Source organism: Pygocentrus nattereri, chromosome 2 (genome assembly GCF_015220715.1).
Source record: "Pygocentrus nattereri isolate fPygNat1 chromosome 2, fPygNat1.pri, whole genome shotgun sequence".
In the NCBI taxonomy this organism is placed as follows: domain Eukaryota; kingdom Metazoa; phylum Chordata; class Actinopteri; order Characiformes; family Serrasalmidae; genus Pygocentrus; species Pygocentrus nattereri.
In genome coordinates this window covers 32,294,375-32,308,371 of record NC_051212.1, presented here as the reverse complement: position 1 = coordinate 32,308,371, position 13,997 = coordinate 32,294,375, and the positions used below count along the sequence as shown (strand labels likewise).

The 13,997-nt window shown below is 40.5% G+C and overlaps 1 protein-coding gene across 1 annotated transcript; it reads right to left on the bottom strand.

The window, feature by feature from the left end:
* Positions 1 to 2,929: 2,929 nt before the first annotated feature.
* Positions 2,930 to 13,872, bottom strand: si:dkey-28a3.2. Its single transcript, XM_017719955.2, has 7 exons — positions 13,712 to 13,872; positions 13,493 to 13,626; positions 8,686 to 11,675; positions 7,636 to 8,180; positions 6,371 to 6,429; positions 5,736 to 6,047; positions 2,930 to 4,436 (listed from the first exon to the last, which is right to left on the bottom strand). The coding sequence occupies exons 3-7, from the start codon at positions 11,491 to 11,493 to the stop codon at positions 4,357 to 4,359; spliced, it is 3,804 nt and encodes a 1,267-aa protein (XP_017575444.1). The 5' UTR covers positions 11,494 to 11,675; positions 13,493 to 13,626; positions 13,712 to 13,872; the 3' UTR covers positions 2,930 to 4,356.
* Positions 13,873 to 13,997: the final 125 nt, after the last annotated feature.

Here is a 13,997-nt window from a genome sequence, read left to right as displayed (position 1 = left end):
GGGTTGGACAAAGTGTTTGATTTCAAGTTATAACCAGAGGTTATCACCAGAGGTTCTAAATTGATTAAATAGAGGAAGCTTATTTGACCTAAAACAGGACCGTTGATTCTGGGTAGAACACAAATAAAAAAAAAGCAGCATACATATTTACACTTAATTTGTTTATTCATGCTCTGACTAGGGTGCATTATAGACTGGTTTGTTTTGGTTATATTCAAAACTCGGTTTTTGCTGTTTTATTTCAAGTAGTGTAACTGAGGGGAAAGTTAAAATGGGTCAGGTCACTTTGATATAATTTTGAGATGCCAACAACAATGAAGTGGACATGGGTGTACGCACTGATGCTGTGATTTTGATTTGTTAAATCAAAGCTCTGTTCAGTAAAAGTTACGGTTATAGTTTGTCATATTCTACAGAGCCCTGGAGGGGATGGAGGTAAAAAAAAAAAAAAAAAAATTGAGCAAATGTTTTGCAATACGCACGTTTTCTTTTATTCATGGCCACAATTTCTTAAATCGTTCCCTCGTTTTCTTTTAAACGTGCACGTGTTCTTTACTTTGTGGGTACATTTCTGTTTATTCGTGGACACGTTTTTCCAATTCGTTCTCTCATTTTCTTTTAATCTTTTAATCGTTGTCATGTTCACTTTTAACGCATTTTTTTTTATTTGTGCACAAAATCAGTGTAGTAGATACAGGTCATGTTATTTGTCTTATGCAGGAGTAACTAACAGCTCCCTGAGTCTGACGGGTTTTGACGTGTTATATGGATGAAGTGATGGAGAGAGATGCTCATCAGGTCTGATTCTGGTTTGGGGCGCTATGAGGAAACCGCAGCTCCTCTTCACAACAAACGCCCTCAGATTCATCAGTGCAGCTGCAGTTTGGTGCTGAAATGAGGGAAGACAACAAACTACAACCTTCACTAAACCGCGCTTTCTAATGATCATGTTTAACAGAGATACAGATGCTGGGCGGCTGCTTTCTGCTCCCGCGACAAGCTGCGGTGTTGGAGATCATCACACAATGACAGGAAGAAATGATCAGCGTCGACGTTTCAACAAATTCAAATGAAACAAACACAGAAACGTTCATGTAGGATGAGGTCAGATGGCAAGAGAGCTTAGTAGCTCTATGGATTAGATGTTAATGTGAGGCTGTTGAAACCGTGATCATTTCGTACTGTAATTGTGTGATGGTCCCTAACACCGCCATTTGACCAGGAGCAGGAATACCGTGGCCCGTTTGCTGTGAAGAGGAGCTGCAGTTTCCTCAAACCCCCCAAAATCAAACCTGATGAGCGTGTCTGTTCATCATCTCATCAGAGCCCGTCAGACAGTCTCAGGGAGCTGTTATCAAAACACGAACAACGTGCGTTCAGTTAAAAATAAAACATGACTCAGCTACAAGAAAACAAGAGAACGAATTTGAAAATCGTGACCATGAAAAAAAGACATACCCACCAAGTAAAGAAAATGTGCGCACGTTTGAAAGAAAACGAGAGAACGATTTAATAAATCGTGGCCATGAATAAAAGAAAACTGCAAAACGTTCGCTTGAATTTTTTTTTTTAACCTCCATCCCCTCTGGGGCTCCGTAATATTCAGCCACAAAACTGTAATTAGTAATAAAGAATAGAAGTTACGAACTTTACAATCCAGAGCCATTTAGCTTATCATGATGCTGCCTTCTCTGAGGTGGTTTTTAAATGTCCTATGTCGCTGATATGAGAGCTGAGAAACTAATTTACTCATGTTTTTCCCAAGACCGTAAGCTATTTTCTGTGATGTCTGAAATCTAATGCTGCTGTCTTAGTCCGATGTCCCAACACAAAATCAGCCTGCCTCACTGAGCATATTTAACCAGCCACAGCTCAGCAGCTTCATTTCTACAACAATCTCATTTATAGTTGGTACAGTAATTGAGGTATTTATATAGCATATCAGTTCAGCCAACATGTTTAAAAGCCCAGTTATGTTTGCATATTGTGGGCATATTAGTTTCTTACTGTGGTTTGCATGAAATAAGTTGATGTGGCACGTTTTACTAAACGGTAGTGTGGCATCTGAACACCCAGTGGCAACGAACCTAGTGACTGCGAGGGGAGGAGGAGGACGAGGATGATGGTGCCGGCCATGAGAAGCACCAAGGCACAGAGCGAGTCCCGAGCTCTGCCGCCTGCGCCCCGCCCCCAGTTCTGCAGCGAGGAGGCGGAGCGGCGAGCTCACATTCCCTCTTGGCTCAGGTGCTCAAAAAGAGCCGAGAGGGATGAGCAGCACTGAAGAGCTGAAAAGTCTAGCTAGTTGAAATGAAGCCACTGAAAGGTGGCCAGCAGAGCTTTGATTATTTGGTTTGTGCTGTGTTTGTGTGATTATATAAAATATGGCTGCAGCAGCTCTGAACCCTGCCCCCCAGTGTCCTCCTTGAGCCCGGGGTAGCACAGGCGGTGCTACAGGTAGTAAATGAGATTTCACTGTCATTGTGTTACTACAGTAGCTCTGTTAACCATCATTTGAAGATTATTATTTTGAAAAATATATGTTGAATATATGCTCAAGGGTCTTCCTCAAGGCATCTTTAAAAACAGTTATTGTATTACTGTTCTCAGTCATATCCTGATGTGATTCTGGGTAAAATAATAAAAGGATCATGTATATTATCTGTAATTACATACTACATGACAGAGTCCATTATAGGCTTAGATGTGAGTGCAATATAAAAAAAAACCTTTGTACATCATGTAGTGCTTAATGCTTTTAAGAATGTTTTTGAATAGTCTCCAGTGAAATCATCTGGCCAGGACATATAAACAAGCAATTGCAGTTGGACCTTTTCAGCTGCCATACCATAGGTCTTTCTGTTAAACATGAAGGCAGAATTTTTAGTCTTTCCTTTTTGTTTTATTATGCAAAGTAACATGAAATCGTCAGGAAGGTACAAAAATCTTTATTTGCTCTTAAAAAGTTAAAACGGTAGGTGTGGAAAGGTCACGAGTAGAAAAATTCACATTACAAGAATTCAAATAAAAGAATATCTCAAAGTGTATCACGAGTCTCTGTCACAAAAAAAATACAGTCCATCTTAAAATATTTTGGCTTTGTTTACTTTTATGGTCAAACAGAAATAAACGTGGATTAAAGTTCTTTTATTTCTCCTTATTTCCTATTTTTTTTTCTTTATATTTCTTATGTAGTGTCTTTACTCACAGATCACTTTTGGTTTTTAAGTCATATTTTTATGGGAGGATCAAAGCTGGTATACATAATAAGGCTGTCCCCATTTAAGCATATACCCATTTGTTTTTCCTCCACTGCAAGTCCTATTATTCACACCCCTCAGTTTCCATTTTATTATTCATCCACAACTACCAGCTCGGATAGAATTTTTCATTCATCCTCCGTCCTTCAATAGAGATGAAACAAACAAACCCATTCATTTTGCTACTCCTTAAATTTCAAAGTCTTTGTTAGCTAGACAACTTGCCTTTTCCCTAGATTTTTTTTGTGACTGGCTTAAGCAAGCACACCCCAAATCTCCCTTTTCAGAAACTTTGTTTTTTAGTTTTTTTTTATTTAAAGTTTGAACAGATAACTTCAAATTAAGAAATGTACAGAATACTTAACATGCAAAAGGCAAAAGTAAACGTATATGCATCTTCATATAAATACTAGGCACAATATTTTCCCAAAAAAAGACAGATCCCAAAAGATCCCACAATTAAACTGTACAATATATGTATTGCAAATGCATACTCGTATATTATTTATACAAATGGTTGTGTATCAGTTGCCAAGTCTGTTATGTAACATTCCAGAGATGTGTGCATATGTATTCATTATGAAACAGTATTTAAAATTTAAAAGAAGGAACTGTTCAGTTCAGTAAAATTTTTTGTGAGATTTAAAGCCTGTTTAAAAGGACATCTCAGCTCTTGAACTCTCCAAGATCAAAGGACTTATCAGGCCTTTATGCTGAATCTAAAAATGAAAATGTACATAAAATGTATAAACAATCAAATTATGTATATATACATGGTCATTTTCCCCTCTTACGAGTACAAACCAGATAGAAAAGATAGAAAACCATAGCATATATATTAGGTATCTCCCTTAAAAGGAAGCCTAAAGGAGGAAAGTGGTCTTAAGGCAATTCAGAAGTTTATGCCTTTGAGGCTATATGGTGCTTTCGTTTTATTTAACAAAAAAGGTTCTCGCACTATCTTTCCCTTCCTCGTTGTCATTCTATTATGCAAGACACAAAGCGTCCTTCATTGTCTTAGTTGAGAATTGTGGTGTGGGAGCCTAGACTCATAGGCTTCTCATCTGAAACAGAGGTCACTGCTTTCTAGAGCTGATCTTTAAAGACGTTCACGTTGGTTCGCTTTGTCATCCACATCCAGAATCACCTCAATCTCAGCCGTGTGCATCTGGCTTTCCTCTGGAAAGCAGATATTCAGTGTTACTAAGAGATTGGTACAAATAACTTGACTGCTAAGTTTAAAAAAAAGAAAAGTGTGTTGACATGGCAGTGCCTTTAAAGGAATACTCCAGCATTTTTCAGCCACATCTTGTATTGTACACTTGATTACTTTCATTATGTTTCTCTATTCTTACAAACGAACAGAAAACCTACTAACTTCAGACTTTCTTATTATAAAAGCCACCGTTGCGGCATTCGGTCAGTAAATTTTTCTGTAAAATGCATTTTTCTGTAGAACACTTCAGTGAATGTGGATGATGTATCTTAAAGATGGGACAAACTTTTGTAAGACTACAAGTGTCAGCGTGCATACTCTAGGAAGAATGTTTGATCATTTCTCCCTCACTTGCTCACTAACGCTAAAGGAAGCCAAAAAGTTGAATATCTTATTGCAATTGTATAACTATGGAGCCCTGCTGGTAACATCCTGTATAAATAAAAATAATGCATGGCCATGCCTTATTAATAATATGTGAGAATGAGATTCTAATGCATTTCCCACAACTTAATCATCTCATTCCTATGCCTTACCAAGTCGTGGCCATGCATTATTTTTATTTATACAGCATGTCACCGTATATATCTGTGGTAACTGCATCTGACATCCATTTTTTGTTGACTGCAGATGGAAGCACTGTTGGTTATCCTTAATTATGTTTTCAAATCTCTTGAGTAATCCTTTGATTTCAAGAGCTGACTGCACATTCCTAAATAACTTATCCATGTTTCCTGTGTTTTTTTAGAAACTTGGTTACAAGCCAACAAATTTGGCAAAAAAACAACCCCTTTCTGATCCCAATGAATACCAGAAAATCATAGCACAAGTAACCACAATTTCTTTTCCACTGTTTTGTTCTAGTGTTCAAAAGTTGGATACAATTCATAAGAAAAGGTCTGGTAAGAATTCTTGGATGTTTGTCTCATTCCAAGACTTGTGTGCAGTGTGTAAAGGCGACGTTTGAATATATGTTATATATTCATTCCACAGTAGCTTCTATTGTGAGCGAGTTTTGAGTGAAAATGGAAAGACTGTCGTAATGGATGCACAATAAAAACATGGCAGGTTGAAAAATACTGGAGTTTTTGCTTTCTTACAGTGTTTTTTTTAATCCTGCTCCTCAATACTTCTCATTATCAAGCCCTACATGAGCTGGATCAGGTATGTTGGGGCATTGTGCAGAGCAGAGGGAATTAAAGCAGAGCAGAATTTAAAAAAAACAAAACAAAAAAAAAACACTGCTTTAAATGTTCATTTACCTTTGGGGGCATCATTTTGCTGCCAAAGCTGGTTGGTGAAGAAGCGTTCTCTCACAGCGATTTGTTCATCCCAGGCCTGGAGGATGCCTTGGCGTTCCCTCTCTTCTAGAGACAGAGTACCTGGGTGGGCTTCCTCTATATGAGCTTTTACTCCTTCCACACTAAGGCAATACTGCTGCTCCCCACAAACCATGCAGACCAGCAGCTGGTTGATGGGATCATAATCCATTAGGTAGGTGCTCCGCCACCTGGCCTCTGATAAGGGCTCATCTGAGCAGTCGTCACCAGGAACAAAACACAACTCTGCTTCATCTGGAAAGAAATTTCATCACATGAGATGAGGTGAGTCAAGAGCCTATGCTCCAAGGACAAGACCATTTATCCTAGTAATCATACATTTTGAGCATTTGTTTATTTAAGGTTATAAAAGTGTCTGAAATAGTATTTCAGGTTTATGACTGATGATCAAGTTCGTAGATTTGCCTGTGAATTTGGCCATAAAGACTTGTGTCCTTATTGAGTAAATTTGTGTCTATCCATTTTAAAGAGGTGAACTGTAGTGCTAACAAGACTAAAAGGAGTCTGAAAACAAATTTATAAATATTTAAAAAGCTTTAAGGTTAAAACTACTGTACCTTTAAAAGATGTATCCTGGCACTGCTCAGGGAGGTAGTCCAGTCTCTCTGATGGGGTACTGCAATGGCATCCAAAAAACATCCAAATTCTCTCAAATTCAAAGTAACTTTATAGAACTTAATATTTTTCCTTTGGTAAGGAGTGCTATGTTCTCATTGACATTTTGCCAGGTCCTGTGCTACGTCACTGTGCAAAAGTCATAGACCACCCTTTGTAAATGGAATTTCCAGTCAAACAGCCCTTTAATACAAGTTAATCATTTTTCAGTATCAGAAAAAAAAGCAGGAAACATTAACAGACATTACTTACATTTCTGCAAGACTATCAAATCTATCAGTATTTAATTTGTCTACACTTTGTGTACCCTACTGGCAACTCTAAAACCAATTATTCTAAATAACTGGAAACCAGGCTATTGTAAGATGTCATTAATATTATGCTAATATTGGAAAGTTACCCAAACACACCTCAGCTGCCTTGCAAATTGAATTCTCAGTTGCATCTAAAAAGGCTGAAGGGCGTATTCCTGAGGAATTTAGATATAAAACAATCCACGTGCAAAACTCTGGAGTTATCTCTGGAGTTTTCTATGAAAAAGTGAAAGTAAGTTTTCCTGAAAAGAAGCACAATGACTCGTCCACTCATTGTGTAATAAACACAATGATATTTAGTTGAGGATTCTGTCATCAGTTAAATATGTTAGGCTCCTCCTTCTCCCTGAGGATTCTGTCATCAGTTAAATATGTTAGGCTCCTCCTTCTCCCTGAGGATTCTGTCATCAGTTAAATATGTTAGGCTCCTCCTTCTCCCTGAGGATTCTGTCATCAGTTAAATATGTTAGGCTCCTCCTTCTCCCTGTTTGGTTCCACTTGCCAGACTACTTCCTTTCTTTTAAAGACCACTTCCCTGTTAGCATATATCTTTTTTGCACATGTTGCATGCATACAGTCTTACATTAGCATCTAGATTATTGGCTTTAAAGGCTAATTAAATCATGTGCTTCTTTCTCTTCTGTGAATACTGAAATTCCCCTTGCTTATTCTGACCTCAGCTGGGAGTTAGTGGTATTTACATATTCATTTAATTGCATAAATCAGTTACCACACCCTTATTATTATTATTAGGCATATCTGTAATCACCTCAGAGCCTTAAAGCCATTTCCCAACGAAAACAATATAATGAGACTTTGTTTTTAATGCAGTCTCCCATGTTTGATCAGGAAGAAGCTGAGAAAATCACGAGTAGGCCTACCTATTTACTTACCTTTGAACTAGCTCTGTAATCTTGTTGGAGGAGTCGAGGCCAGAGTGGCAGAGTTTTGCGGTGTGGCTGAGTTCTCTTTCTCGTGCAGCCTTTCTCGCTCTTTGTTCTTGCTTCTTTATTCTCCAGTGCATCCTCTTCCTCCTTAAAATCTCTTCAGGATCTAGTTCTTGGTTTGCAGCTGCCTTAAAGTGGCTTTTATTTTTTAAATTGGTCATGAAGGTCCTTCTATTCTGCATTTGAGGACCGGAGGGTTTTACATGATTAATTTGTGTGGTTGTCACAGTATCTGGTCTGATGGATAACGTGGGAGCACTTGGTTGTATCTGCCATTTCTTCACCTGAGACATCTCTGAAAACTTAGCCTTGATCCCATTTGACGACTGTTGGTTTGACAGTTGGTTTGACGCAGTGGGGCTCAACACAAGCCGAGTGGGACGTAAAGTGACAACAGGTAGGGCTGAGTGATTATTGAGGTTTGTGTGACCCGTTGGCTTAGCTACACATTGGTGATGGACTTGAGAGCTGATACATTTCCTCTGTACTGGCTAAAGGACAAAAAGACCAGAATAAAAGAAGATATCAGAGGCAAAAAGTATTTCAGTTCAAAAATACAGAAAAATCACCACAGGACATATAAATGAAGTCTAGGCTGCAAAGACAGTGCAGAATAATGCACAAAGATTTGATTAAATGAAAAGTAGTTAGCCGAGTTATAGCCAGCAGTGGCAGTAAATACTTATTTATAGTTGGCAAAATGTACAGCTGGGGCAGGCAGACAAAATGTCTGTACAAAAAGCTGTCTACGGCCAGTTGTAAGTTTTACGACATCCTCAGATCACAGCATCAAGTTCAAAACAGACAAATGGCTTTGGCTCTAAGGAATGAAGCCTTTCATTACCTGGATCAGGTGAATTAAGACTAGGGTAAGAGCTAAATAGTGTAGGGTGGTAGATCTCCAGGACCAGGATAGGGCACTAGATTAAACAACTATAGATAAACCTTTAGTTGCATATCTAAGCTGAAGTAAGAGATGCCAGAAACATATGATACCTGTGAAGGTTGTTTATGCTGCACAGTATATTTGCTTCTCTCCTTCTCTTTGGCCTTCCTGGCCCTCTGTCTTCTTTTCATTATTCGCCAGTACTCCCGCTTCTTCTGAAGCTCACTGCGCTCATTCAGCTGCTGACCTCCACCGGCCCGTAGAGGGCAACATGGATAAGATCCTGTTGTCTTTCCACTGTGTCCTTGGGTGCCTGTGTGTACAGGTGTCACATTTGCAGCCACTGACAGATCGTGTGCTCTGTTATCGGGACCTTGACTAAAGCATGAGCTTTCGGTAGTGAGAGTATGAGGGACCTCAGGCAAGGAGCCTTGGCCAGTGTCTTCAGCAGAAAAGCCAGGGGCCTGAAGGGGAGAATGACACACAGTTGGACTCTGTTTGACCTCTAAGGAGGGGTTAGTGTATCCAGAGAAGTTACACTCCGCTGCTCCATGTTGTGAAATAATGTCAGGTGTTATGCTTGTCTCCGTCTCCTGAGGAGAGAGTTCTTGTTCAGTTTTACAGGGCAGAAGTGCATCTTGATCTGTAAAAGAGGTGCTTGTGTCTATCACAGAGCTGAGAGATTCTTCCAGGAGCTTCTTCATAGAGGCTACCACCAAGAGAGTGGTGGCCTGGTTGTCACAAATTGGAGAAGCCTCTTTCTCAACCTTGGTCTCAGGAGGAGAGGAAGGTAGAGATTTGATGTCTTTGTTATCCATACTATGACTTTGTTCTGCAAGGGAATAAACAGATTCAATAGAGGGATAACTAGGTTCTTGTTTTACAGTATCTCGGGGAACCAAGTCAAAACTTGGTGAAGAAGAACTTCTCAACTTCCTTCTATAAGCTGTTCTATCCTCCTGGTTTGGTTCTTCACCCTTGCTTACCTCTGTCGAACCTGTGAGAACACCAGCATCTGTTGTACTGCTAGCTAGTTTTGACCTGACTTGAGAATCAACAGTTGAAATGTTCTGCTCAGTGGACCATGGTTGAATATTCACTGAAGAATTCATGCGATTTGGAATTCCACATACAGCAGTCCTGGCTCTGACACAAACTGGCTTTTGTGACTGTGAAGTTCTCGGACTAGTTACGTATGATGATTTTACAGTACGTAAACTGCAACTTGTAGCTGGTCGAAGTTCTCGAAGTATCTCAGCAGAAGTCTTCGGGATAGGTACAGATACGGTGCCGTCCTCTTTTATAAAGCCACTAGTTGTTCCTGAAGCATTGTTAAGTGTGCTTTTATTTAGTCTCTGGAAGCCTGTTTGAGTCTTTTGCACGTGCTCCAGGTTGCTCTGGAAGCGCAATGCGCACCTCTTAAGTGCATCCCGCTCCTTCAAACGTGCTTTCGCCTCCATAGAGAGCCTCGCCCTCTGCAGCCGCTTTTTGATCCTCCAGTACTCCCTTTGCTTAGCGTGCCGCTGCTCTGCTGTCTCCACTCGGTCATTCTGTTGTGGGAAGCGTTGCGAAAAGCTGCGTGATAAGCTTTGCCTTTTTTGAACCTGCACCAAATTCTTTTGCTGGGTTTTTGATTGGTTAGTTGCTTGTGTCGTGCTTGGAGACTGCAGATAAACCCCTGAAGATATGGACAAATTACTTGGTTTTGAATACTGCAGGTGATTTGCTCTACTGGCTGAAACTGGAAACAGATTTTTGGCCATCTGGGCATCTACTTTTCCTGAATGATTTTTATGGGGAGATTGCTTTTGAGTTGGTGATGAAATATTTGTGAAATGAACTGGTTTTCCATCACTCAGTACTTGACCAGCAGGCTTCACAGAATTAGGTATAAGTGTGTTCACAGACAATAATGAGCATGTTGGAACAACACAGGAAAGCTTCCCTGTTTTCTGCTGACCATTTTCAAAACACTGTGTCCTCTCTTTGTCCTTCTTTAGCTTTTCTGCTCGTTTTGCTCTCTGCTCTCGTTTTTTGATGCGCCAGTTCTCCCTACGTTTAGCAGCCTTCTCCTCCTCAGTCATGGGCAGGTCTGCAGTTCTGCCCTGGGCTGTACAGCTTTCTGGAACATAGGCACACACTTTCCTATTTGGGCTGGCACCTCTTCTCCCTAGGATGTGCTGGTCTTTATTGGCTTTCCCTTGTGCAAAGGTAGAGGGTCTGCGTGGTAGACAGCTATTAATTTGAGGCTTCTTTTGTCGGTTGCACTCTGGTGTAAACCTGGATGCAGCACTTTGCTGAGAAATGTCTGAGAGGTTATTAAAGGCTGACAATCTGTTGTGTGTCTGCAATGTTGCTGTGACGTTTGCATGTACTTTTCTGAACGTTGTAGGCACAGGTAAACCATTGGTGAGTGGCCTCCCACTGCACTTAACCAATGAAGCCCCCACATTTGGTTCTTCAAGTCTTTTCATGTCCTTAGTTTGGATCACCATACAACTTCTAGACTCGGTGCTCCTTTCAGGGAACCAGTGAATGGCACTGTTGAGTTTGGTCTTCTCACATGTTCTCTTGTGGTTTATTTGTGTCTCAAACTTGTTCTCTGGTGTCAAACAACATGAGTTGGTCAGGTTTTGCGTAACATCAGCTTGGTATGATCCAGCACTATTAAGAAAAGTAGGACTAAACTGGGAATGAGGTATATCTGGCACATGTTTGTTTGTCTGAGTCAAAACTGTCACAGCAGGTTTGCATATTCCTGTGCTTGGACTTTTGGACAACTTCTTGGCCAGGGTCTGCCTTGCTCTCTGCTCCCTTTTCCTAGTCCTCCAGTATTCCCTTTTACAAGCAAGGGTGACTTCGTCAAATTCCGATACTGGCCGGTAGCGTTGCTTATTCGGGGTCTTTGTTTTTGACATACCTGCTATTTATTCACTTCACCTTCACTACAGAGGCTTTCTGTTAAGTCACATTTTGTTTTGTGTGTGGCCGTCTTCCATTCTTGGTCCACTTAATTCTGCACTTGCAATGAAGACTGAAGCATAGTTCCTTGTTTTTTTTTTTGTTTTTTTTAAGTCGCAGCCAACTCTGTGACCTGTGACTAAATAAAAAAAAGAAAGAAATGTTTTTGTACATTCACACTTGCACAACTTGCATTTTACTGGATATTCTCATTATCATGACAGCACACTGTGATCGTTTTTTTTTATCATATTGCAGATATCATCAGTACTTAAAGGATCACTCCCCAACTACATGCTTCCGATACATAGTTAGTCCTGCTTACCTGGATTTAGTGCAACGCAGTTTGCGAAACGTTGGAATATAAATAACTCTATTCAGAACTTTTGATCCTAATGCTTCTGATTTGTTTTGTCTGTTTGTGATATGACAAAATATATCACAAACTCTAAATGTGCATAACAATAAAGCACACTATAGTTTTTAAGGTGTACTTTCAAGTACTGGTTCCCCCACAGTAGTGGGAAGTAGGGAGAAGGTGTGGCTGAAAACCATTCTTCATAGGAAGGTCTCTAGGAGATTGGTGAGCTCTACTCTATAGAATCACCTGTATTGATATCAGAACCACACAGATTTACAGGGTATAACAATCATTAAAATCTGCATTCTGCAACATTTTAGAGGAACATAGTTGATCAACAGGCTATCTCACCGAGTTTGTAAGCTTACGAAAGCTTTATTAGCTACATTTGTGAGTAAATATGTAATCAGTTTCTTCTTGGCAATGAATATTTTCACCAACAAACGATCAACACTGCATTTGACATAACTGGTTTAAGATGAGTTGAATCATCTTTATTATGTGATTTTGTTTGGAATGCTTCATTTCCATTTTAAAAGGTCCTTATCTAGGAATTTGAATGAGTTTTATCTTTTAAGCTTCATGGTGCAAGAACTTTGTGTTTTAAAGCAACCATCATTAAGGTAAAGTCAAATTTTCCTCAGTGGAGTGTGAGGTTATCTATCTACTGTCTAGAGTGGTTCAGATACTGTGCCTTAAAAGGCAATTCCACTGATTTATCAACATTTTTTGCATAATTCAGTGGGGTGAGTGTTTGATGTGAAATTGTGTATTGTACAGAAATTTACTGACTAACCTTCCTTTACAGTGGTGGTGACAGGAACCAGGCGTTGTGATGTTTACAACTCAAACATAGTTATTTTATCTGCTATTCGAAACCGCCAATGAACTTACATGTACTTGCTGAGTTTTTATATCTGAAAGTCTAAGACTCTTTTGCCTTATCCTTGCAGGTAACCCTCCATGAATGGATTTTTAAGACATGTTTTAGGCCAAAACCGTATCGCAAAACTATGTTTTACCTTAATCGGAAAACAATGTCTCAGGCACCACGCAACACATTCCAAGTGGTTATGGTGTAGCGTGATGTCTGAGATGTTGTTTCAGTGGCACTAAGATCTTCAGACGTCTGGTTCCTGTCGCCGCCGCTGAGAAAACTCTGATCATTTAGAATTTCAAATTTCTCATGAAACCACTCTGAATTGCCCTGTTTTGTCTAAACTATTCAGTGATGCAGAAACACTGGCAAAAAACAAAAACCTCCATTACGTTCATCATGAAACACTGAAAAGGTAATGGTCAAAAGTGTCAGCACTGTCTAGAAGTATGCAGCAACTTGATAAAGAAGGAAAGAAAAAGAAAGGAAAACGGTGAGAAACAGTCTTCCCCTCTGAACAGAGAACAGCCAAGGTGCAGGATACAGTAAACAGCCAATGTAGTTCATGTGGTATAACCGGGGCGCAGCCATGGCAGTGTCTCTTAAACCGTGCCCCCCCTGTCAGTGTTATCACTCGCTTCGAGCCTTCCTTCGCTCTGAAGATGTTCTACCACGCTTACACGAAGGGGCTTTGTGAAAAAAGACAAAAGAAACGCACCATGAGAGCGCTGTGTTGGTGTCGAGTCTGAGCTATAACCGCACTGCTCCTTCTTCCTCCTCAGTCCTGCTGCGCCTGCGTGCTGAAGCCGCCGTCATGTTGGAGAAGAAGCGGCGCTCTGAGGACGTTTGGACCTTAAAACACATTCGGGACACAGCAGTTACTTCACCCTTTCAGCCCTACTATCGCTGCCATGTAGCCCAAAGTACCAGGATGTACCAGCGGCGGAGCTCGGTGCTGCCGTTGTTGCCGTGTGTGCGCGTGTGTGAACTGCGTAACGCGCGGGCCGATAGCGCTCTTAAAGCAGCAGGACCCCCGCCGACCCTGGGGACCCGTCGCTGGGCCGTTGGTCAGTATCGGCGGCCCACACGGATGAATTAGGCTGTCCGCAGGTTAACAGACTGACTGACAGGAGCCACAATCCTCTTTAGTGATACCGACGCGTCCGCTGTCCGGGCCACATGCTAAAGCGCCACTGTGAACAAATGCGGTTTGTGCGTTTCTC